The 25637-nt window shown below is 39.0% G+C and overlaps 1 protein-coding gene across 1 annotated transcript in view; it reads right to left on the bottom strand.

Annotated features, from left to right (window-relative positions):
• Positions 1 to 21301, bottom strand: part of LOC147029449 (zinc finger protein 385D-like) — a 241813-nt gene extending 220512 nt beyond the window's left edge. Inside the window, exon 1 of the mRNA XM_085872501.1 lies at positions 21281 to 21301. Coding sequence (XP_085728627.1) covers positions 21281 to 21286 — 6 coding nt within the window. The 5' untranslated portion in view covers positions 21287 to 21301. The remainder of the gene's footprint in view (positions 1 to 21280) is intronic.
• Between the last annotated feature and the right edge of the window lie 4336 nt (positions 21302 to 25637).

Here is a 25637-nt window from a genome sequence, read left to right as displayed (position 1 = left end):
TCACACCATTATCTGTATTAATCTGCAATTCTGTTTCTTCCAAAAGCAAACAATATGTATCAACTTCTTCACTCTCTCCTCTTTCAATGTATAGGGAAGTATCCACTCCATTAGACTTTATAGTTTCCTTTTGAGCGCTCAGGTCAAACGCATAGATTGTATACAAACTTTTAAATGCTGTCATATCCAAAATAGGTTCTTTATTTCCATTACTTTCACACACCTTTTGGTAAGACTTGTATGCTTCAGCAAAATCATTTTTTTCCCAATTAATTTCCAATCTATCTCGTGGATAAAATGTTCCATCTTGAGAAACGCGAAGTTGTTTCACCTTAGCATTATCACTCAATGCATTATTCTTATCAGTCGCAGTATCACCATCTGGCTTTTTAAAAATCATCCACAGATATCGTGGCTTTCCTTCCAGAACACCCAAATTCCACGTGTAAGTAGTTTGGTTGAGTTTAACGTGTTGACATCTTCTTTTGAGGTATGATACACTGAGTGGTTTCTTTGAGTTAAGTCTTCGATTCAACATCTCTTCTGTTTTAAGATTAGGAGTATATTCACTGATATACCAACTCATCTCCTCAATTACAAATTTATTCTGATCACTAAAAGCATTACCAACACCAAAAAGCAATCGATTTTCATTATCATTCCTTTGTAGTTGAAATCTAATTTTAAGACCATACAGAACTTTATCATGATCACAAAATCCAAATATACCTTTTAGAGGAACTGCCACAGTAAAACTATTTTCTGCTTTTGTATCATCATTATACATTCCTTTCCTTTGAGTATATCCAGGGTCTGTGTTTGTTCCCGTTGACATATCAGGAATAAAACCTTCGACAGACCCATTTCCCATTCTATCACTGAATGTATAGAGTGTAAATTTCATCATTTCAGATACAGCAGACATAATCAACCGCTTCAACTTCTTGTGTTCCAATATACAAACGCACACTATCAAACATTTTCCAGAAGAAATCATTTACAAGTGTAGCGTTTGTGTTATTCCCAGCTTTATTGAATTTAAATTTACACAACAAGAAACTTTCGGAGAGATTCAAATAGGTTTGTTGATTATTTATTTCAAAACTTTTTGTACCATTCGTATTCCAGTCTGTTCCAGTTATTGCATTTACCTTGAAGTAATCTTCTTTTTAGTGGAGTTTGAGATAATAATAGTATCATCCAAATCATAGATACTATCAATTGCTTCCATACTTGTATTTATTTAGGAAAAAAGATGTTAAAACTTTTGAAACCCTGATCCAAGTATTTGAATTATTTTCTGTCGTTCTTGGGGGGACAACTGAGTTTTGCTTTTCTTAATTTCTTTTATTGCTTGTAATTTATGAGATTCCTTCTGAGCATCTTTTATACTCTTTACAGCACCTGCTACATTTCCCACAGCAGAAGCAGTTGAACCAATTAGATCTTTATGTTTAAGAATAGTTGAACCAATACCCATGAGAGTATCAATTATCCCATCTCCTCTAAATTGATGTCCAACACCCCTTTGTCTCTTAGGTTTATAGTATCCTCTACCAAGATACATACCTTCACCCTTGTAGTATGGAGAAAGGAACATCCCATCCCCTGTAATTATTTTATATTTTCCCAACTCGTGTTTCCTCACAATAACCATCGTATCTGTGTATGTTTTTCCTGACACAGGGAGATAAACCAAATTTTTGGGTTCCATATTGAATTTATAACCAATTGGGGTTGAGTATGCGCTGAATGAAAATATTGCATTTGTTTTTTTTCCATCATTATAAGCACCATCAATCAAATCACAGTGAATTAACACCGAATTTATTCCTGAGGATATTTGAATGACATTATCACTGTAAAACGTCCCATTAGTTTCAATCTTTTTTGAGGAGAAACCCAATAACTCTCTAAATGAATTATCAATTGTGAAATCAACGTTGTTGTTATTTTTAACTTTAATCGTTGATTTTGAAGTATGTTTTTGAATGTTTATAACAATATTTTTGGTTCATCACCCTGTTCTTTCATAAGACGAGCAATTTCGGAAGATATTTGAGAAATCTCATATGCTCCGGGTGAGACTGTTATCGTTTTGTATCCACTTCCCGGATTATAACTAAACTTGTCATTTTTCTCGGTTATATTAAATAAGGTATTATAAGTTTCCATGGACAATAAATATACCTCATATTATTTTGTTGTGTCAAGTTGTAGTGGGTATGGGAATGAAGATGTGTGGTCGCTTGTTGTGAAATTGTAACTAAGGATTGTGCTTCTCATCTTATTTAATATGAGATAAAATGTCTTTATATTGATATTTATTAATTATTTTCATGTTCATCAACTGGTCTAAAATGGCTGATGCTTCATTAAAACAATTGTTATTTCCAGCCTTCTTACTGCCTAACAACAATAACAGTCTATTAACTAATTGCGATGGGTCATTTGGAAGAAAAACTAACACCTGAACCAAGGATACTTAAAGCCTGAATAATGTGTTTCTCCTTCTCATTCTTCCTACTTTTACCAGAAAGAATAACCTTATAATTTAGAGTGTTCAGCAGATCAATATATACTCTATTATCATTATTTTCCATATCCAATGGTTTATCAATATACTTTGATTCATCCCTCACAGTTGAACCTTGTCTTCCATCTTTTGTGAGAAGAAACATTAATCTCGGAGTTAGTTTAACAGGGGGTTGAGCAGAACCCAAGAACCTTAATTCATCATTAAATATCAATACCTTTTCTTGAACAAGATGAAATATTGCTGATTGTTCTGTTGGAATGAGTCCTGCTTTGGTTTTTGAATCCGCTGAATATTCATTGTTTTGAACAGCATTCACAATATAATCAGGGGGTTGATTAATCTCTTCCAGTTGTTGAAATAAACCTTCATCATCATATTCTAATTCTCCTAAATGCTCTAATTCTTCCTCCGTCATTTGATCAAAATCTTTTAACATTTTAAGTTTTTTTAGGAGTATATTCTACTGTGGGAACTGTGGAAACATCTTTCATTTTTTCTTGGGAAGTTTTTAAAAGTGGTTTAAAAAAATTTCTCTTGTTTTCTTTCAAATGCTTCTTTGCCCGTTAGTTTCTGTCTGCGTTTCTTCTTTATGTCTTCCTGTTGTTTTACAACTTTTGAAACCAACTCTTGATGTTCCTTAAATCTACTTGCTCTTTCTTTTGCATCCATTTATTTATTGTAAAATATAATTTAATGAATTGTAAAGATCAACAGGGAAATTTTCCTTTTCTTCATCATTCAAGTAGATGTGTTCAAATAAATCCTTTTCTTTAAATATTTCATCAAATTCTTTATTAACATTAATGCGAGTTGTAATTTCTTCTTCACTAATCCTTGCATCTCTGCTTTTCATACGTTTGCGTTGAGTTTCTTCATCAACATCAAAACCGAATGATAAAATCTTCACTCCGCTCAGATATTTAATAATTTGTCTCGTTCCTTCTGGATTAGTTTCTAATATCCCAACACCACCAGATTTTAGTTTCCTTCACTCACTCTTACAATGTGAATATTTTGTTGTACCAAGAGAAACCTCCTCAAATATTTGTCCTTCATTCCTCAATCGCATATGTTCCTCCAATGAAATATAGTGATAATCTTCACCTTTTACTTCTCCAGGTCTTATTGCTCTAGTTGTTGTTGATACAATGCGTATCACGGGGTGTTTTTTAAGTAAATTTACAATATTCTCATTTGTACTACACAAGAACCTTGATTTATGAAAGTTTTTTTTCCAGAAGCAGATTTACCCACAAGATTTATAATAATAGTTGTCATTTACATATGTAATTGTTTATAAAACAAAAAATATATCCCTTAATATCTCATCTTGTTTCACAACAATATATTTATATTTTTCAGTCGTGTGCTTCATGTAATCCTCAAATTTCTTTTTACTACATAATGTAGAACAATTATCTCTCCAAAAATTATTGATATCTATTGAATTTAACTTGAATAAAATAAAAGTATTAGCATTGTTTCTGATGGAACGACGAGGATGTTGAAAGTACGATTGACTAAGATAAATACAATTACAAGAAGAATGTCTCCCTCTTGTGTAGTAGCTGTCCATTACCGTTTGGTTTCTCTCATTAACACAATCATCAAAGATAACAAGGTTCTTTTTTGATTTATCCAAATCTTGGGGAGACGGTATATCATCCGTATTATCACTAAGAATACAAGTTGTAGGATTTGATTTCTTTTTACATCTCTGTGTATCACAAAATAGTTGAATTATATCTTCAATGTTATAATCATTTAGGTTTTTTGACGTTTAAATAAACCGATTATATCTTCTTTTTGAAGACCAGCATTAAAACCTTGTGAGAGTAGTTGATACTCTGGTTGAAAACTCGACTTTGTGAAAATTATTAAATTATCATAATCTAAAAAGTTGGGAGTGAGGAGCATTTTTAAAAGTAAGCAGGTTTTTCCACATCCACTTGAACCAACTATGAGACATCTTAATGAATTTGGGAGATTTTTATGGTTGTTAAATTTTATCTTATTTTCCCAAATAGGTAAAAAATCATTCATTTATATATTTGGAAAACAGGTTATTTAATTTATTATTGGCTTTTTTAGAAACTCTATATTTTATCCTAAGTTCAGGTTTAATTTCAAGATAATCCATTATTTTATTTATACAATATCTTGTGTTGATATTTCCCTGAAAATTACATCCATGAATAATATATAACAACAATCCTTTGAACATTTCTCTTATACGTTCAGTTTCTTCCCTTGTAAGGAAAGGTGTGTTATCACCCTCATACTTTACATTCATTTCTCTAATCAATCTTGTAAAGTAATTCATTTTTGGTGTAAATCTAAGAATCATTTTCCTTTTTATATTTTCTATTATCATTAATTAGAAGATAATCAAAGAATATACATTGTTTATAGGCTTTTGACTCTGTGTTTAATCCCCGTCTTTCACACGCAGGACAATTCTCAAATTTGTCATATGGAGAATCAGGAAAGTCTAGCATATTTATAAAGTAAAACTTTACATAAACTGAAATTCATCTATACTTTCAGTTGTATATTGACTCATATTTAATAATATTACCATCGATATCGATATACTTTTTTTCATTATCAGATTCAACGACATTTTTTATATTAAAGGTAATTTTAAAATGATCGTTAATTACTATTGAACGAAATGTCATTTCACCTGATATATTAACATCCTTTATTTCATCAGGATTTACATCTTTAGGGTTGTTGAAAAAAATACAAATTTCTCCTTGCATATTACAGATGGTCTTATCTTTTCTTTCTGAAGCTTCATCCATAAGGTTTTTGTTTTTTGATACTTTTTCTTGTTTCATTGCTTTTTCGAGTTTTGAATATATTACTAGAAGGAGAGGAGAAACTTTTGTTAGAGATACTTTAACTGATGTTCTACCAGGTATACTAAAAGCCCTTCCACTGAAGGAAATTGAAGAACTCATCATATCCACCATAATTGTTTTTATCCAATAGTTGTTATATTTATCTTTGTTCAATTTTACATCCTTGACATATTTCTCAGTATCTTTAACAAATGAAGAGATTGATTGAAACTTGTCTTTTGTGTCTTGAAATATTGTATTTATTAAGTGAAAAAGTTGGAGGATAAAATGGTTTTAAGCACAGATTCACCTGTAAAATAAATGAAATTTTCATCAAGAAAATTTTAGTTTAAGCAAAGATTTATTATATAAATATGGTGAATACAACATACTGCGATGTTTGTAATCACAAATATAAACATTATAGAAAACACCTCCGAACCAACAAACACACATTTAATCTGTTTCATAAAATATCTCCTCTTGAGTTGGAAAGAAAACATTGTGATATCTGCTCAAAGGATGTTTTGAAGAGTAGTTATAATAGACATCTTCAATCACAAAAACACAAGAAAAATGAGTTTAAAGTAAAGGGAGACTATTATATTGAAAACACTGATGGGGCATTTAAAGGACATATAAAAATAAGGATTTTTCAATTTGGAGAACCCGGTCCATCATCAATAGCTGAATCAATTGAAATAGTGAAACCCGATGTTGAAAAATTTATTAAAAAGATATTAAAAGAAATGAAAACTTTAAAGTTTTATATGGGAGTGAAAATGAATATGAAAAGACAAGATGAAGAACATACTCCTTATATGAGAACAGATCTTCATTTTATAACATCATTTCAAGATTTTTTGAATAGTGGGGTTTATGAAGAACTATCAAGACAAGAGGAGGATGTTGATAATACAGTGGTAGGAAGTGGATTCAATATTAAAAAAATCATCTTTTTAGATATACACATTCTAAAATCAAACCCTCTTAAAGCTTCTTCTTATATTGAATTACCAAAAGAAATAAAACTAAAGAAGGCAGTTGTTAATATTAAGAACAATGATAATAAATGTTTTCTCTGGTCTGTTCTTGCTCACTTTCATCCACCAAAATGTAATTCAGAAAGAGTAAAACAATATATGAAATATGAGAATACGTTGGACATGAAAGATTTTAAATTCCCAATGCCACTAGCAGATATTCCTAAATTTGAGAAAAAGAATAATCTTTCTATTAATGTATATGGATTAACGGATACAAACAAAGTTCAAATATTAAGAATTTCAAACAACTATAAAAATGAAGAAACACACATTGATCTTTTATATTTTAGTGTTGGAAAGAATTCACATTACACATACATCAATAATTTATCAAGATTAATCTCTTCTCAGGTATTCAGAACAGCAAACAAAATATATCCTTGTAAGCGATGTCTTAATTCATTTCATACAAAAGAACGATTAGAACAACATTCAAAATATTGTAGTAATCATAAATCAGCTGTAATTACAATGCCTAAACCTGGTGAAAAGATTTCTTTTGAAGATTATAATAAATCTATCATGCACCCATTTGTGATATACGCTGATTTTGAGTGTATCCTTAAAAAGATAAATACTGCATCTCCTAATCCAAAAGAATCATATACAAATAAATATCAAAAACATATTCCTTGTGGTTTCTGTTATTATATCAAATCATCTGTTGGAGAAAAGTATAACAAACTTGAACATTATCGTGGAAAAAAAGCTTCACAAGAGTTTGTAAAACGATTAGAAAAGGATTGTATAAGACTCACTAAATTAATGAAAGAAACAAATGAACCGATGAAATTAACCAAAGAAGAAAAATTAGAATTTAGAATGAACAATATCTGTCATATTTGTGAGGGGGAAATTAAGGAGTCTAAAGTTAGGGATCATTGTCATCTTACTGGTAAATTTCGAGGTCCCGCTCATTCCTGTTGTAATCTTAATTATAAATTACCTTCTTTTATTCCAGTCTTTCTTCACAACAGCGCCAACTATGATACACATCTATTTATAAATGAACTTTCAAAAACACCAGGGAATATTTCTGCTATAACAAACACAAGTCAAAAGTATATTTCATTTACAAAAATGATATTCACAAAACCTTTAACTCGGATTAGGTTTCTAGATTCTTACAAGTTTATGGGAACACCACTAGCCTACCTCGCATCAAATCTAAGCTCCACGGACTCTTTTCCAAATCTTAATTCATTCTTTCCAAAAGAGGAAATTCTAACTAAAGAGGAAATTCAGATTAAAGAGAGAATTCAAAGTAAAGAGGAAATTCTAATTAATGAAGAAATTCTTACTGTAGATGAAATTCTAATTATACAGAAAATTCGAACAATGAATGAAATTCTAACTAAAGATGAAATTCTGATTAAAGAAGGAATTCTTACGAGAGAGGAAATTCAAACAAGGAATGAAATTCAAAGTAAAGAGAAAATTCTTACAAGTAAGGGAATTTATCCTTATGATTATATGGATTCATTTATGAGATTTAAAGAAACACAACTTCCTTCAAAAGAAAGTTTCTATAATAACCTTTATGAAGAAGAGATAAGGGATAAGGAATATAAACACGCACAAGAAATATGGAAAATATTTAAGATAAAGAACCTTGGAGAATATCATGATTTATATCTAAAAACAGATGTTTTATTGTTTGCTGATGTGTTTGAAGCTTTTAGATCACTCTGTCATAATAAAAATTGTTATGGATTAGATCCTGCCCACTATTTCACAGCTCCTGGTTTAGCTTGGAGTGCAATGTTGAAAATGACAAAACAAGATATAGATTTAATCAGTGATGTTGATATGCTTTTGATGATTGAGAAGTCCAAGAGAGGTGGAATATCACAAGTATGTTCAAAAAGATATGCTAAAGCAAATAATAAATATCTTCCAAATTATGATAGTGAAAAAGATAGTAATTATTTGATGTATTTTGATGCTAATAATTTGTATGGATGGGCAATGTCTCAATCTCTGCCTTATGGTAAATTAGAGTGGGTGGAAGAAAAGGATTATGAAAAGGCTTTGATGAATATTGTTATTTCTTCTCAAGAGGAATTGAATGACGAAGAAGAAGGTTATTATTTTGAAGTTGATTTGAGGTGCCCGAGTGATCTTCATAATAAGCATAAAGACCTTCCTTTTGCATGTGAGAAAGAAACCCCAAAGAAAGAATGGTTCAGTGATTATCATAAAAGTTTTAATATCAAAGGCAAATCAACAGAAAAGTTATTAACAACATTCTATGATAAAGAGGGATATGTTTTGCATCAGAGAAGCTTAAAACAGTTTTTGAGAGAAGGATTGAGAGTAGCTAAAATTCATAGAGTTTTAAAATTTAAACAAAGTCCTTGGGTGAAAAAGTATATTCAATTCAATACAGATATGAGAGCAAATACAAAAGTAAAATTTGAAGGGGACTTTTATAAATTAATGAATAATGCTGTATTTGGAAAGACTATGGAAAATGTTAGAAACAGGCAAAACATTAGATTCGCAACATCTTGGAAAGAAGCTTCGAGATTGATAAATAAACCAAGTTTTGAGAGAGAAGAGGTTTTTTCAGAGAACTTTTCTGCTATTCATATGAAAAAGGAAAGTATTGTCATGGATAAACCAATTTATATTGGAACAGCAGTTCTTGATTTTTCAAAGATATTGATGTATGATTATTTGTATAATGACTTAAAGAAAGAGTATGGTGAAAATGTTTCATTGTTGTATATGGACACTGATAGTTTTATCTTAGATATAAAAACTGATGATGTTTATGAAGATATGAAGAAAAATATTGGAGTATATGATACAAGTAATTTCAGCAAGAAGAGCGAGTTATTTTCCAAAAAGAATGAAAAGGTTATTGGTAAGTTTCAGGATGAGTTGGGTGGAAAAGTAATGAGTGAGTTTATTCGATTGAGAGCAAAGGCATATGCTTATAAGTATGGTGATCAGATTGATAAGAGGTTAAAGGGAATAAAGAAATATGTAATAAAGAAATCAATAACTTTTAGAAATTATTATAATTGTTTGATGAATAAGAAAGAAGAATATAGGAAAATGAATACAATAAGAAGTTATAAACATAACATATATAGTGAAGAAGTAAATAAAAAGGCATTCGGAGCCTTTGATGATAAGAGATTTATTTTAGATAATGGAATAGATTGTGTTCCATATGGATATTGTATGATAGAGTGAATAGAATAGATTGTGTTTTAACAATGGGAAGATGGGTTCGGGTTTTTTAAGGGCTACCGCCGCGTTTTTTCGCAATATATAAATGATTAAACCAAGTATTAATCAAACTAAAGAGTGGAGAAAATCTCAGTCTTGGTATATAAATGGAAAACATAATGAATGTGAAAAATATCAAATAAGTTTTATTGAAAAAATAACTAAAACAAAGGTAAATAAAACAAATAAGCGAATCAATTTAAAAAGTAGTAAGTTAGAGGATGTAAAGAAAAAAATGAATATCCTTGAATGGACTGAAAACTTTGATGGTTATCAATTGAACAATGAAAAAACAATTTGCTATAATCTCAAAATGATATGTGGCTCAGGAGGTGGTCAAACAAGAGCATTAAGAGAAGTTTATCATTTCGTAATAGCACAAAAGGGATATCTTAAAAAATATAAAGATTCAAATGTTTTGTTTGTCAATATTTTAGATGGGGATTATTGTGCAAAGAAAATTAAACTATTGAAGGAATTTGAGAATGAACAAATGTTTATAGGTTCAATGAGTGAGCTAAACAATATGCATCGGTTATTTGATAAAGAGTGTCCCGGGGCTTAGACGTTTCAAATATTTCTTTAGAATCACCTTTAACAAATCACATTACTACTTTGCGACTTGAACAAATCTTTATCTTGTTGTATGGGTTATTTGAATAGAGAGCCCCTAGGTTAAAAGGGGAGACAAATAAATATACCTTGGGCTAAAAAGGGGGTTTATTTTTAAGGAAAAAAAAAGGGAATCGCTGAAAATCCTCCATTCATTTACATAGGGAAAAGTGAGCCAGAATCAGTATATTCACCCTACTCACGTTATTAAAAACACCTCAAGGCCACGTTATTAAAAACACCTCAAGGCCACGTTATTAAAAACACCTCAGGGCCACGTTATTAAAAACACCTCAGGGCCACGTTATTAAAAACACCTCACTCCCACGTTATTAAAAACACCTCAGGGCCACGTTATTAAAAACACCTCAGGGCCACGTTATTAAAAACACCTCAGGGCCACGTTATTAAAAACACCTCAGGGCCACGTTATTAAAAACACCTCAGGGCCACGTTATTAAAAACACCTCAGGGCCACGTTATTAAAAACACCTCAGGGCCACGTTATTAAAAACACCTCAGGGCCACGTTATTAAAAACACCTCAGGGCCACGTTATTAAAAACACCTCAGGGCCACGTTATTAAAAACACCTCAGGGCCACGTTATTAAAAACACCTCAGGGCCACGTTATTAAAAACACCTCAGGGCCACGTTATTAAAAACACCTCACTCCCACGTTATTAAAAACACCTCACTCCCACGTTATTAAAAGCACCTCAGAGCCACGTTATTAAAAACACCTCAGGGCCACGTTATTAAAAACACCTCACTCCCACGTTATTAAAAACACCTCAGGGCCACGTTATTAAAAACACCTCAGGGCCACGTTATTAAAAACACCTCAGGGCCACGTTATTAAAAACACCTCAGGGCCACGTTATTAAAAACACCTCAGGGCCACGTTATTAAAAACACCTCAGGGCCACGTTATTAAAAACACCTCAGGGCCACGTTATTAAAAACACCTCAGGGCCACGTTATTAAAAACACCTCAGGGCCACGTTATTAAAAACACCTCAAGGCCCCGTTATTAAAAACACCTCAAGGCCATGTTATTAAAAACACCTCACTGCCACGTTATTAAAAACACTTCTACTATTATTGATAAAAAAAACATTATCAAAACTTATTACCACTTTAATCAAAGTTTGACAGGATAATGATGTGGATATATACTGTATTGTTGCAGTAATGCAAAACCCCATTCCTTGAAGGCAATAGCACCCAACATACATTGATCCCCAGATAGTTATTTCATTAGTATTCGTGGAGTTAGTCCTCCCTTCATGTCAAGTGAGTTAACGGGATGAAGTGCGGTGCGTGAGTCTCGTAGTTAGGTCTAACAAATTTTCCGATTCCTACTGTAACCCTGTCCTTTTAGCCATAGTATATAACAACCATGCAAGCACACGCCATTCAATAGGCAATCGTTTACAAGCACACCACGATTCCTCCCATGGCTCAGATCATCCACATCCCAGCTGCACACTGCACAAGCCACAAACGGGAATTGTGCGCCACTATTTCCTTCAAATCTGCACGTCAATTCCCAATGGGCATCGCACCTTACTTCGCAACTCACTCACCAAATCTCACCACTTTGACCACAAATGCCTCCCGCACCACCTCGTACCTCTGCATCTCTACAATTCGCCACTCTATTTTGAGGAGCACTGTGCGACGTCGGATTGTCCTCGGCGCTGCGCGATGCTCCACCATGCAGCAGACGTTAATAGCTCGACCGCATCTCACCGGGGACGTCCCAGGTGAGCATCCAAAATTGATACAGTCCTCATCGAGTCATCAGACAACGGCAAGACCAGGGGCAATGAGGAGGGCGATCCGGGAGTTTGATTCGGGTCCCGGGTGTGCATTTTGTTCCGTTAAGGAGCCTGTGGGTGGCGGCGAAAGTTGGCTGCTATTCGACATTCAGACTGCACTCAGTGCTCAATCAGGGCCTGTGGTGCCGATTCTGGGAACATACCCGATGTTAAGTTAGGAGCTCCGAGCCGTGCCGAAGCTGGTGGGCAACTGAGCTGTTTTCCGGACCTGAAGCTTGGCAGGGCATGGCTAGGGCTGCTGTGACCCATTAGAGGAGAAGGATTTGGGCCACAGCACGTCGCTTTCCGGTCATTGCCTCACCCTTCAGCCGGAGCTTATAAAAAGGGTAGCGCGGAGCCATTAGAGTCTCTCTTCGCTCTTTTTCAGAACATGATTGTGCGATTGCCAGAGCATGCTGAGAGAGAGAGAGAGAGAGAGAAAAAGAGAAAAAGAGAAAAAAAAGAGAAAAAAAAGAGAAAAAAGAGAAAAAAAGAGAGAGAGAGAGAGAGACACAGAGAGAGAGAGACACAGAGAGAGAGAGACACAGAGAGAGAGAGACACAGAGAGAGAGAGACACAGAGAGAGAGAGACACAGAGAGAGAGAGACACAGAGAGAGGGAGGGAGAGAGAGAGGGAGAGAGAGAGAGAGAGAGAGACAGAGAGAGAGACAGAGAGAGACACAGAGAGAGAGAGAGAGAGACACAGAGAGAGAGAGAGAGACACAGAGAGAGAGAGAGAGAGACACAGAGAGAGAGAGAGAGAGACACAGAGAGAGAGAGAGAGAGAGAGAGACACAGAGAGAGAGAGAGAGAGACACAGAGAGAGAGAGAGAGAGACACAGAGAGAGAGAGAGAGAGACACAGAGAGAGAGAGAGAGACACACACACAGAGAGAGAGAGAGAGAGAGAGAGAGAGAGAGAGAGAGAGAGAGAGAGAGAGAGAGAGAGAGAGAGAGAGAGAGAGAGAGAGAGAGAGAGAGAGAGAGAGAGAGAGAGAGAGAGAGAGAGAGAGAGAGAGAGAGAGAGAGACTGATCTGATCTGGGCTGACTGCAATCCTTCGAGACTCCCTTCCATACTGTCGACATCCCACCACCCCCACGCAGCCAGATGGACCAGTGCGGAGCACACATTGTCACGAGCCCCAGCAAATAATTAACCAGGAGAGAATGCGCCATATCACCAGGTGGGAACGCTCATGCAGAGCATCCCACAGAGGTACACACTACACATACAGACCCTTTACACAGCTTGGTTAGGGACCTTTCTCCTCTCTCTTTCCACTTCTTCTTCTTCCGGCTATCCTATCTTCTTTGGATGCACAAAGAACATCATTTCTGTCTCGCAATCTAATTTTCCTCTGGCACGACACTGCACACCCCACCCCCCCCCCCCCCCCACATTCCACAACACCACACCTCCCACTCCTACATCTTAGACACCACCAGTATTCCTTCCATCTACCTCTCCCTAAGAATTTTGGGTTGCGTTGGTCTGCCGACCGTGCGAGGTATTGAGAGGTCGTTTACCCTCACCTGCTTTCTTTCTCTCTGGACTATCTAATCTTCTGTGTGTGTGTGTGTGTGTGTGTGTGTGTGTGTGTGTGTGTGTGTGTGTGTGTGTGTGTGTGTGTGTGTGTGTGTGTGTGTGTGTGTGTGTGTGTGTGTGTGTGTGTGTGTGTGTGTGTGTGTGTGTGTGTGTGTGTGTGATGGCACCTGCCCAACCATAAATTAAGATATAACAGGATAACTCTGCTCTGTCTGCTTTTGTAAGATTGCTTGTCTTTTGCCGCACCCCACAAATTCCTTGCTATCCCCTGCTGTACATAAAAATAAACCCCATTCAATGTGCCACATACTTTCCTCACTTGATTGTAAATAAATGTTTTGTACAGAAATGTTCTGAGCTCATTTTCATGTTTTCTTCCATTGGTCCAGCATGGCTCGCACCCTCGTTTCGCCAGGAAGTTATTCCCCAATGATCTGTTTCCTAGGCGGTACGTGCTTGGCAGTTCCGCTCAGCTGCATCAGATCTGGTAAGGTGATCCGGTTTGTGCAAGTGCGTACCGAGGGTGTGTTCCTCAGTAATTAGATCATGTGACCTTTAGGTAAAGGGTATTTATTAGACGGAGGGCCATCAGGTGGTCGAGTTATTGGCCTTCGCGGTCGATTAGAGACCCGCCACATCACAAAGTTATTCGTGTGTGACGGCCTGCGATTCCCAAGAGTCTGGTGGGAACCCGAGGTAATTCACTCCTCGTGGTCTTCGCCCCTGACCCCGGGTCCGCAACACTGTGGAGTCAAGTCGAGGGATTCGGACTCTGAACAATAAATAAATATATATTTTAATGTCGGATAGAAATACAGTAACGTAATGACGATAACTTGGTTGATTTTCATTGGTTAATTTGCTGTTCTTCATTACATACAGTTTTGTGAGATGATGATAATGGATATCTGGAATCCCATCCAATCCACTTGATACAGCCAATCAGCACAATCCAGATCTGGTGAAATCAAACTCCATTGCATTTTTTTCTTTTAAAAAAAATCATGTCAACCATGATGTCCTGCTGATCCTCCACTGTTTGTGTGGTTATAACAACCTTTTCAAAACCAGTTTGTGCTCAAAAAGGATATAGCGCACATTTATCACTTTTAAATGTAAAACGATAAAATTTCATTAATTCAATCACCATGAGTACAAAATCTTTCGATGGGGGAGGGGTCGATAAATTTATCCGCACCCCCACCCCCCTCCGGGGATGGAAATTTGAAGTGCATTGGCAGGTATTTAAAAAAAAAAGAAGCAGAGCCAGGGATATCCCCCTCATCCACTCTCCCCCCCCACCCCTCGACTTCTCATAAAATCACACCATGGAATTATGACAAAAAGAGATGGATGAGTTGGTTGGATGACGAGAACAAACCGATTAGATTTTGGTCCGGATCCAGATCCGGCCTATCAGTGGGATACAAAATGTAAACTGATCAGCTTGGTGAAGGTTTGCGCTCTACCGAGTTCCATCCCAGTTCAAAATGTTATACGAATGAGGTCACTGTATTCTAATAAATGCCACCGTAGTTTAAGATGTAAGCATATATAATCACTTATAAAAAGTATTTCATGAATAATTATCCATACATATTATCTTGAAAATAAATACAAATGTTTTTTTCAAACTTGTGCGTATCTCGTTCCAATAACATTTTGAACACCCTTCATATTTCACAAACAGTCACTGCACTGTTTGAAAATGTGGATATCCTTTATCCGTCAACCAACTGCATGTGTCTGTGGTTGCATAATGAAAAAAAAAAACTAATAAACCATCGAGCTAGAGACAGAAAGCTTTAGATGTTCTGATCCCAGCTGCCACTTGGTGGTTGCAGTGTCAGTGGATTTGTGAATGCAATATGTGGAAAAAGTAGTCCACATAACATAAGATGTCGTTGTGATTGAGGCTTCAATAAGCTGAGTTTAAATATTTTGATTCCTGCTGTTTTAATCTCAGTCTTGGTTCCACCACTGATATGTGAAAAACTCATTTCATGCTCCCAAAGGCCTAATTGTTCATATGGCCCACCACAGGCATTAGAGTAGTGACAACAATACAAAATGCTAATGAGGCAGTTCCAAATGCTGCGGTAAGGATGGTCATAACTTGGTGCACAGAAGATTGCACGTTGATGTAACTCTGACAGCATGGCTGCTTGTCAAATATGCTGATTTACTCTCATCACTCATTCTCCACCAGGGTGTTAGCCTTCAGGATATGTTCCTCATTGTGCTATCAGGATGTAAATCTCTCAAAAAAAAATCCAAAGTAGTTTGGTTGTGAGCAATTTTTAGTCGGTCTGTTGTGCTTTACAAATAAATTCGTCCATACAGTGTGATCACAAAAACTGGGTCACCCGATTAAGATCGGGTTACTGAAGACTTTAGTAAACCATCAAAACGATTGATGTTTAAAGCTGGAGCACCAATTAACCTGAGTCAACCATGGCACTGATGGGCCAAATAGCCTCATATCCTTGTTTGAGGTCAGTTTCTGGATTTTCAGACATACTAACAACTGCCTTGCATGGGGAAGGGGGAGTTGTGCCCATGACCTGACCCTGGGTACCCCCACCACATATGCAAAATCTGGTGGAGATTGGTCAAGGGGTATGGAATTGTATAGAAATCAAATAAAAGTGTTCACACTGAGAAAGACGCACAGACAGACAGACAGACAGACAGACAGACAGACAGACAGACAGACACACCTCGCTCTTATTTATTTGGATGATTGGCGTTTTTTGGGGAAGGGCTAAGGTTGGGGTCAGAGTTAAGGTAAAGGTTGATTTGGAATTAGGGGGGAAATGAGGTGGTAGTACTGTATTTCGATAATTATCGATATTATAATATACAGTAGGGCATTTGTACTTCATGTCATGATGAGTGAAATCACTAATCGACCCTCTAAACAATATTTTGATCATCATGTGTAAATATCTTATACAGAATCACATTACAAGGAACATCACATTATGAGGTAAAAGTCCCACAACATTACGAAGGGCATTCAAAACGTTCTACGAATAAGATACTCACAATAATCCAACACACACACCAACTTTTATTTATATTTCAATGTATTCATTTCCATGATTCATAATAAAATATATAAATGGTTTTTTTTGTGTACACCCCTGTATACCATTATACCTTTTGGTGTCTTGGACTTTTGTGAATATCTCATTAACCCCGTGCAAGCGAAGCGAAAAGCAAGGTTAAGCAATTGGTTATGTCTGACTGTCCGTCCATCTATCTATCTGTCTACAAACGTCAGTTGACGATCGAGGAACAACTTATTTAAATTGACCATTATATTTTAAACATGAATCGGAAAACAAACTTGCCGTTTTACCGTACTTTGGCTTTGAATTCGTCCCAATCACACATGTGCACAGAGGAGTGAGATAATTATTTTTACTCTGTCTGCCTGCCTGAGTGCCGAGCAGTCAAACTAGATTGAAAATATTTCCAGACAGGAAACTTACTGTTTTTAAGGACATTACAAAGGACACAAACAACAGGCACAAAGAACTAATGTAATGTGTTGGATAGGGTGATGTAATAGACATTGCAGCAATGGTGGTCAATTCCGGAATTAATTAATTTAAACAACTTTTACAATCTTTATTTAATTATATACTTGAACACTGGAGAACACAAATCACCTTCTTATCACTTCCCAGCCTTTCCTGTAGTGATTCTCTGCCATCTACTGTAGTATATGGGAGTACCACTCTCATATACTATAGTTCTAACGGTAGCATTTTTGCCTGGGTTCCAAGATCCTCCAGTTTAGCAGTACTTAGACATGTTCTAGAGGCATGGGTTCACATAACTGGTACACAGGTACACATGCGTGGTGAAAAAAAACTAAATGCATACTTCAAAGATGCTAAGAAAGCTCAAAAGCATACCAGCACAACAGAGGCTTTTTAATGGAAGGTTTTCTCAGCTAGTGTAGGCAAGATTCTTCCATGATAATTCTGATATACTGTGATTTCAAAATTTAAGTGTACAAAACTTTATACATAAATTATAACATTATGGGCCATATTATAACTTCTAATATTAAAAAAGAAAATAGATCCAAGGAGAACGTGCGAGCGAAGAGGAAGAAGAGGAGGTTCAGGAGCGTCCGGAATGAAAAAGAGTGGTTTGGGAGTGACTCGTCTGGAGTGGACGTTACAGAGGAGTAAGACACATGTAAAGCTGAGAGGTGCTTTAAAAATCAGTGGCACATGGGAAAGCAGACGAGCACGCTCGAAGCTGGCAAAAGGGGATCAGCATGTGGAGAATAAGTGCTGTTTCTCGGCACTCAGTTCGTGATGGATGTTCCGTCAAGGTCCGGTTGTGGATTCTTGCAATCAAATTTTAATTTTTGATCCTTCAACATGGCCAAAGAAAAAGCAAGGCATTCCACAGTTTTGGCAACCAAATGCTCAGTTATATGCTTCAGAAATATGAAGCCACCATTTCAGTTGATACACGCACTGTTTTGAGAGAATGGATACGTTTAAAGCAAGCAGCAAAACGTCTTGCAGCTTATTCTGTGTGTGATTTGATCATTATTGTGAATACCAGCAATGCAAACATCTTAAACATTCACAAGCTTTTGCTGTTGTCTCTTAGGTTGCACTGAGGCAGTGCTGCTGGTAAACAGGGGTTTTCACATGTCAATGTGCTAAAAAGTAAGTTCTCACCCTTCTGCCCTGCTGGCTGATGCACATTCATATGTGTAAAATGACAACGAAAATATTTGACCCTGGGGCTGCAACTGAACTATGGATGAAGTCAGCAGCACATTGCAGGTGAAATCAGATCTCCAAGAAGGATGACTGGAGCACAGCAAGCGCATCAGCCCAATTGTTTGTACTAACTGAGGAGGAGGAAAAGCTCAATAGCAAGTTGGATGATAATGAATAATATTCGTGAGTACCGAACCATTTCTACTGGAACTCATTGGAGAACTGAATAAAAACTTGTGTGAACCCCTGTCTTTAGGGTGGTGTATAAGACTGCTTCCATCCAGTCCATTGGGACCATACTCTGTGCAGAGCGTTGGTGCTGCCGAAGCAGTCTCCTTGGCTATTGGCACAATCCTGGATGGGTCGCCACTCCGACGCAGGATACTCGGATGACTCGGTCATCCCAGCAAGCTGGTACTCATTTTGCCGACCTCGGAAGGATGGCAGGCTGAGTCAACCCCCTGGTGAATTAATTCAGCAACCAACGGGGCTTGAACTCAAGACTCTGGGATCCCAAGCCACCACCCTAACCACTAAGCCAACACCAGGCTTAGACTGCTTCAAAAGTGCTATAATTCCAGAATTTTTTTTGACGATCTTTAAAATCATTGTTTAAATTAAACTTGCACTATATACCTGAACACTGCGAGGGGTATCGTGTTCTATGAACTCTTTAGTTAATATCATGTTTTTAACACTACACTGAAGTAGTAATAGCTTGTTTGGCCAAAATCTCATCTGTGTTTCTGTGGCTTATGCGATGGTTGTTATTTCTTCCCGTTTATGATAGCCACTTTTGCTTGGAAGCTTGTATGAAATTGGCTTTTCCTTCACAACCTGAAGGCAGGAATAACCCTCAGCAGTCTAGAATTTCCTCATTCTGAAAGGATGGCCTCAATAATTTAACGCAGAAGTCTGACAGCCTGATGGCAGTCTTTGTTTACCATCCACTGCATGTTCTCACTGCACTAATGAGGCCAATTACAATGCGATACATGAGCTCAAGAAAAGCAGGTCTCAGGTGTGCAATCATCGAAGAACAATACACTGTACCCCAGGTACCTGTCCCTCTCCTTCCTATGGTATCCTTTGTCATCTTTCGTGAAAACGGAGATCGCTACATTTTGTAAATAAGGCCAACCAACCTCTTTCTTCTATGAACCCACTCGTGAAACTCAATCCTAATTTATATCCTGAGGAAGCTTATATTGTTTGATTACTTCAAATTGGCCCCTTGTTCCATCTGCATTCTTTGCCTAATCACACATTGTCCCTTCTCTTCTACATCTTTGTTTTATCAGTGTATCCATACCATTGGTGTATTTACAGCTCTTTCATGCAAATAGTTTATTGCTGCCTGTATACCATTTTCACATATACATACATTAACCTTTACTCTTTATGATGGCCAACTGTCCCAAATTATGATGAAGCCTTTAGATGTACATTTGGCCGACATCTTGCTGGCAATGAACTGCAAGCTTTGTTTCTTTGCCATCACTGCAGCTGTCTTCGGCAACATACCAGCACCAATCCACTCCCTTTCATGATTATGCTCCAAATACAGCGATCGTTTTAAAACTGCCAAAGTAAATATGTTCGATAAATACTTCAGTTCCTTTGAAAAAATATTTATAAAGATCATTTGCCCTTCCTTCATGTGGCTGTGGAGGCAGATTGCTGCTGTGGGTATACAAGGAGAACTTTTGGCAAATGCCTTTTCCTAAGATTAGCTCCAAATTGCTTCGCAAGGGCTTCTGTATGCATAACTGAAGAAGTTACATTACATCTGGAGTTCATTGGGTGACTCTAAAACTATCCACATTGTCAGCGTGTTCACGAACCCAAAGCTCTGTGTGAAATGACAACAAAGTCCCAAGTTACTGCACAATCTTGTCATTTTTCACAGATCAGAATGAGAGTAAAATTTGGGAACTGCCAGTCTCTTTACCAGCCAGGAAAGGCAGGTTGTCCCAATACTGCTCCATTTATTTGGCACCTGGAACAATGTCAGCATCCAACCTCACATCAATAATCAATTATCACCCGGGCATTATGCTGTGCCGAGAATGGAATTACAGCATAAAGTTTATGTATCAGATCTAGGACAGCAGGAGCAACATATTGCTGTTTGTGTGGAGGGGAGTGGGGGGGGGGGGTAAGATTTTCCCAATGAGCAGATAGGAATGTATAGAGTAGCATGGTCCGTGTGCGAGTAGTTTGCCAACTCGATGGATGCAAGTAGGGAAATGTCAGCTTAAGAATTGTCCGGTTTGCATGTGCATCATACAGGGGGTGATTTATGGTAATAATTAGAGAGGGATGATGGTTCAGAAAATTGTGCGTATAACCTCTATGTCAACCTCTACCGGGGGGTGCCGGGAGACTCGGCATGAAAGAGGGGGGCAGAGCTATGAACGCCTCCTGAGAGGCAGAGCGATGGATCGCCTGGGAGGGGCGGAGCCTAATCGGCAGTTGGTCAGAGGATAACGTGGCTGGGAGTTGGTGAGAGTAAAAAGCCTGATGAGAAAGAATGTGAGGAGAGCTCAGATGAGGTCATCCTGCCTGCCTGCTTCTGCCAATCTCTGCTTGCCTGTGCCTCTCTTCGCCCTGTGCCTGTTTCGTCTGCCCATGTGCTTTGTCTTTTCATAGCCCTGGTCATCCACCGCTCACCTCATCGTTGTGCTCCTTGTACTACCTCATCACCTGCTCGTCCCTGCTGCCACCAAAGCCGAGTCCCCTGGTTTTTGTTCGCTTTCCCCTATCTGTGACTGAATCCGGAGTGAGGCGCATTAATTTATTTAGGTTAATTTTTACCTCATTGTACATTATTATTTATTACTTGCATTCCCTTCCTTCCCTCCCAACTCACCGTCATCTCCTCACGATTCAATCATCCTGGTCTTTAGCTCAATTGGAACGTAGTTCCAGGGAGCTTCTGGGATGGCACGTCATCCGTCTGTCCATCCATCTACAAATACTTTGAACTTCTTTTCTGAAAATGCACATATGATTGTGATGAAACTTTCGCACAAAGTTCATCACCGTGTACGCACCAACGTTTGTTCATGGCTTAAAAAAAAACGGGCCCGAAGGGGGTCTACGGGGGCTGCTCCCCAAAATAGGTATTTGCTTTCTTCTCAGAAACCACACATGCAATTCTAATGAAACTTAACCACAACCTTCATCACCTGTGACGTACCAAAGTTTGTTCACGGCATTAAAAAAATATATTAAAAAAAAAAATATATATATATATATATAGATATATATTGGGGTTGAAGGGGGTTTACGGAGGGTGTTTACCGGGGGGGGGGTGTCCCCTCAAAGAGGTATTTGCTTTCTTCTCAGAAACGACACACACAATTCCAATGAAACTTGACTACAATCTTCATCACAAATGGTGTACCAAAGTTTGTTCATAACATTAGAAAAAAATCAGTCTCCAAGGGAGTGTAAGGGTGTTTGCCCACAAAACATGTATTTGCTTTCTTCTCCAAAACTACACACAAACAATTCCAATGAAACTTGACCACAACCATTATCACCTGTGATGTACCAAAGTTTTCATGACATTAAAAAATTGGAGATCTAAAGGGGACTACGGTGGGGGGGGGGAGGGGTTGCCCCCCAAAATAGGTGGTTGTTTGTTTTCTCAGAAACTATACACAATTCCGACGAAACTTCACCACAACTGTGAAGTCCAAAAGTTTGTTTATGACATTAGGAAAATTGGGGTCTAAGGGAGTGTAAGGGGGGTGCCCACCAAAATATGTATTTCCTTTCTTCTCCGAAACTACACACACAATTCCGATGAAACTTGACCACAACCTTCATCACCCATGAGAAACCAAAGATTGTTCATGGCATTTAAAAATAAAACATAATTTTAGAAGAAAAAAAAGGGGGCTTCAGTATGTATAACTGAAGCCTGTCATGGGACAGACATGGCTCCATCTCATCAAACATTCTAATCAAATTCAAGAGAAACAAACAGGTACCATCATTGTCATTGTTTATTCTCATAAAACTATTTTGATAACAAGAGAAAGAGCAATCAGAGATTTCAGACCCTTGCCAGGACTTGTTTTGTGTGGTGTTTGTGTAGTTTTGTGTGGTGTATTTTGTGTGGCGTTTGTGTACTTGTGTGTTACGAAATTAATGAGACAATTAGAACTGCCACTTTATAACTTCTGCCAGTGATGACCAGGTACCAAGACGTCCTGCTTTGATACAACCCCGCTTTGATCAGACACCTGACCCTGACCCATGACAGGTCAGGTCAGGTATGGGGGCATGTGCCAGAACAGCGCGTCGCTGCGTCCACTTTCCGCCGGTACTCCAGGGGCCTCCGTCTAGCCATCCCCCAGGCAGACGCCAGGCCCATCCCCATCTCCTTGAGATGATGGTCAACCTGTTGCAACCATGAGGCACGTGGTCGGTCCACTGGCCTCCTCCACTCATGAGACTCCCTCGCTGAGAGAATCTGGTGAGCAGGATCAGAGTCAGGAAAACGAGCCACATGTCCATACAGCCGCAACTGACGCTCACGGACTATGCAGGTAACAAATCTCATCCGAGTCTCTCTCAGCAACCGCTCGTTGGATACAAAATCCGACCAGCGATAGCCAAGGATTCTCCGAAGAGACCTGGTACCAAAGGAATTAAGTCTCCGTCTCAGATCCTTGGTCAGAGTCCAAGTCTCGCACCCATAGAGCAAGACTGGAAGTACCAAGGACCTGAAGACTCGGACTTTCGTCCTCCCGCACAGGTACCGGCAGCGCCACACCCCATGATCCAGTGAATCCATGACTCCCCAGGCCCGACCCAGACGTCTATTGACCTCTGACTCGCAGCCAGCAGAGACATGAATATCACTGCCAAGGTAAGTGAATCTCTCCACGACCTCAACATCCTCACCACAGACACAGACAGGACAGCAGCATCCAAGATGTCACTGAAAGCCTGGATCTTAGTTTTGACCCAAGAAATCCGTAATCCCAACGGCTCCGACTCCTCATTCAGCACCTCGAGGGCCCCCAAGAGGATGTCTAAAGTCTCCGCAAAGATGACTGCATCATCTGCAAAATCAAGGTCCGAGATCTTGACATTCCCAAATGATGCACCGCAACTTGATCTCTCCGACATCCTCCCTAAAATCCAGTCCATACAAGTGCTGAAAAGTGTGGGGGCAAGTACACATCCCTGATGAACTCCAGTAACAACTGGAAATAAGTCAGAGATGGTACCACCACACTTCACAGCACTCTCAGTACCAGAGTAGAGTTCAGACATCAGATCGATCAGTTTTGGTGGCACACCACGAAGACAAAGAATCCTAAAGCGGACATCCCGATTCACTGAATCGAACGCTTTACAGAGATCAACATAGGCTGCAAGCAGCCCCTGCCGAAACTCTCGTCTGCGTTCGGTGAGGACACGAAGTGCAAGGATATGGTCAATCGTTGACCTCTTTGGTGTAAAGCCTGACTGCTCTGGACGCTGGTGCTCAAGCAGATGGTGGCGACCCCTATCAAGTATTATCCGAGCAAAGACCTTGCCCGGCACTGAGAGCAGCGTCACCCCTCGGTAGTTGTTGCAGTCTTGGCGATCACCCTTCCCTTTCCAGAGAGGGACAACAAGGCCCCTCTTCCAGTCAGTTGGGATGATGCCTGTGTTCCAGGCAGAGCACAAAACTGCATGCAACGACACGAGTGCAGCATTTCCACCAGCCTTGAGAAGTTCGGCATGGATGCCACAGATCCCTGGAGCTTTGCCCCGTTTCAACTGGTTCACCGCAGCCCGTGTTTCCACAAGCGAAGGTGGACCACAGTTGATGCGAGGGTCAGCAACAGGGATTGTAACACCCTTGACGTCCAACTCGACAGTTGGGGGATCAGCCTGGTACAACCGCTCAAAGTAACCGGCCCAGCAGGCCTTCACTTCAGACTCCTCTGTCAAGAGCCTACCACTCTCTGCTCGAACTGTAGTGCTCCGAGGGATGGGCTTGGATGAACGTAATGCGCGAATTCCCCTGTAAGCGGGACGAGAATCACCTGTCCACAGGTGATGCTCTACCCCCTCACAGATTGCTCGCACATAGGCCTCCTTGTCCACCCTCAGTGCACGTACAGTTTTACGCCTCAGCTCCCTGAACAGCTCAGCTCTGCCATTCAGCCTGGCCCTGCGACTCTGGTCAATGGTATCCAGTGTCCCTTGAGAGACAAAATTCTTCTTTGCCCTGCGGTGAGCTCCAAGGCATCCACCGGCAACATCAAGGACGGTGGTCTTGAAGGCGCTCCACAACTCTTCAGGACCCCAAAGCACCCAGACCCCCCAAGTGTCCACTCAGCCTGTTCGCAAACTCCTCAGCTACTCTCTCATCCCTGAGCTTGGCAACATCCAGCCGAGGCTGGGATGGTACCATTCTCCAGGATTTAAGGTGCAGCTTTAGAGTTGCTACAACAAGCCTGTGGTCAGTATTGAGGAACTGAGCACTCCGGTAGACCCTGCAGTTCTGGATCATCCTCCAACGACCGTCAATAAGGACATGGTCAATCTCCTTTGCCACACCGCCAGCGTTGGAATACCAAGTCCAGCGATGAGCTTGTGGGCGCTGAAACCATGAACCAGCCACCCGAAGTCCATGACTTCTTGCAAAGTCAAGGAACTTAGTGCCATTCTGGTTCATAGTTCCTGACCCATGGGGACCAACACACACCTCAAAACCATCCCTATCAGTTCCAGTCGATGCATTGAAATCCCCCAAGACTAGAAGTGTATATCGTCTGGGGCACTGATCAACCACAGACTCGAGTGTGGCGTAGAATGCATCCTTCACGGTGAGATCACTCGCCTCAGTCGGAGCATAAACAGAGACCAGGGAAATGACACCTAAGGAGTGACGAATCCTTAATCTCATAATACGCTCGTTGACCGGTGTTACCTCAATTATCATTGGGGTCAGCTTATTGGACACAGCTACAGCAACTCCTTGGGTATGGTAACCATCAGAGCGACCAGACCAATAGTAGGTGTAACCACCCACCATTATCTCGCCGCAATCCGGTCTCCGAACCTCAGAGAGAGCTGCAATCCCGATGTCCAAACGCTTGAGCTCAGATGATAACAGAGACAGGTGATCATCCTCTCTTAGGGATAGGACATTCCAGGCACCCACCCGAAGGGACCGCCTCAGGTTAACCCAAGGAGACCGCCGTCTGGTGGAC

This window comes from Eptatretus burgeri, chromosome 3 (genome assembly GCF_056783735.1).
Source record: "Eptatretus burgeri isolate ZD-2024b chromosome 3, Ebu_testis_v1, whole genome shotgun sequence".
NCBI lineage: Eukaryota > Metazoa > Chordata > Myxini > Myxiniformes > Myxinidae > Eptatretus > Eptatretus burgeri.
This window is presented reverse-complemented; position numbering and strand designations above follow the sequence as displayed.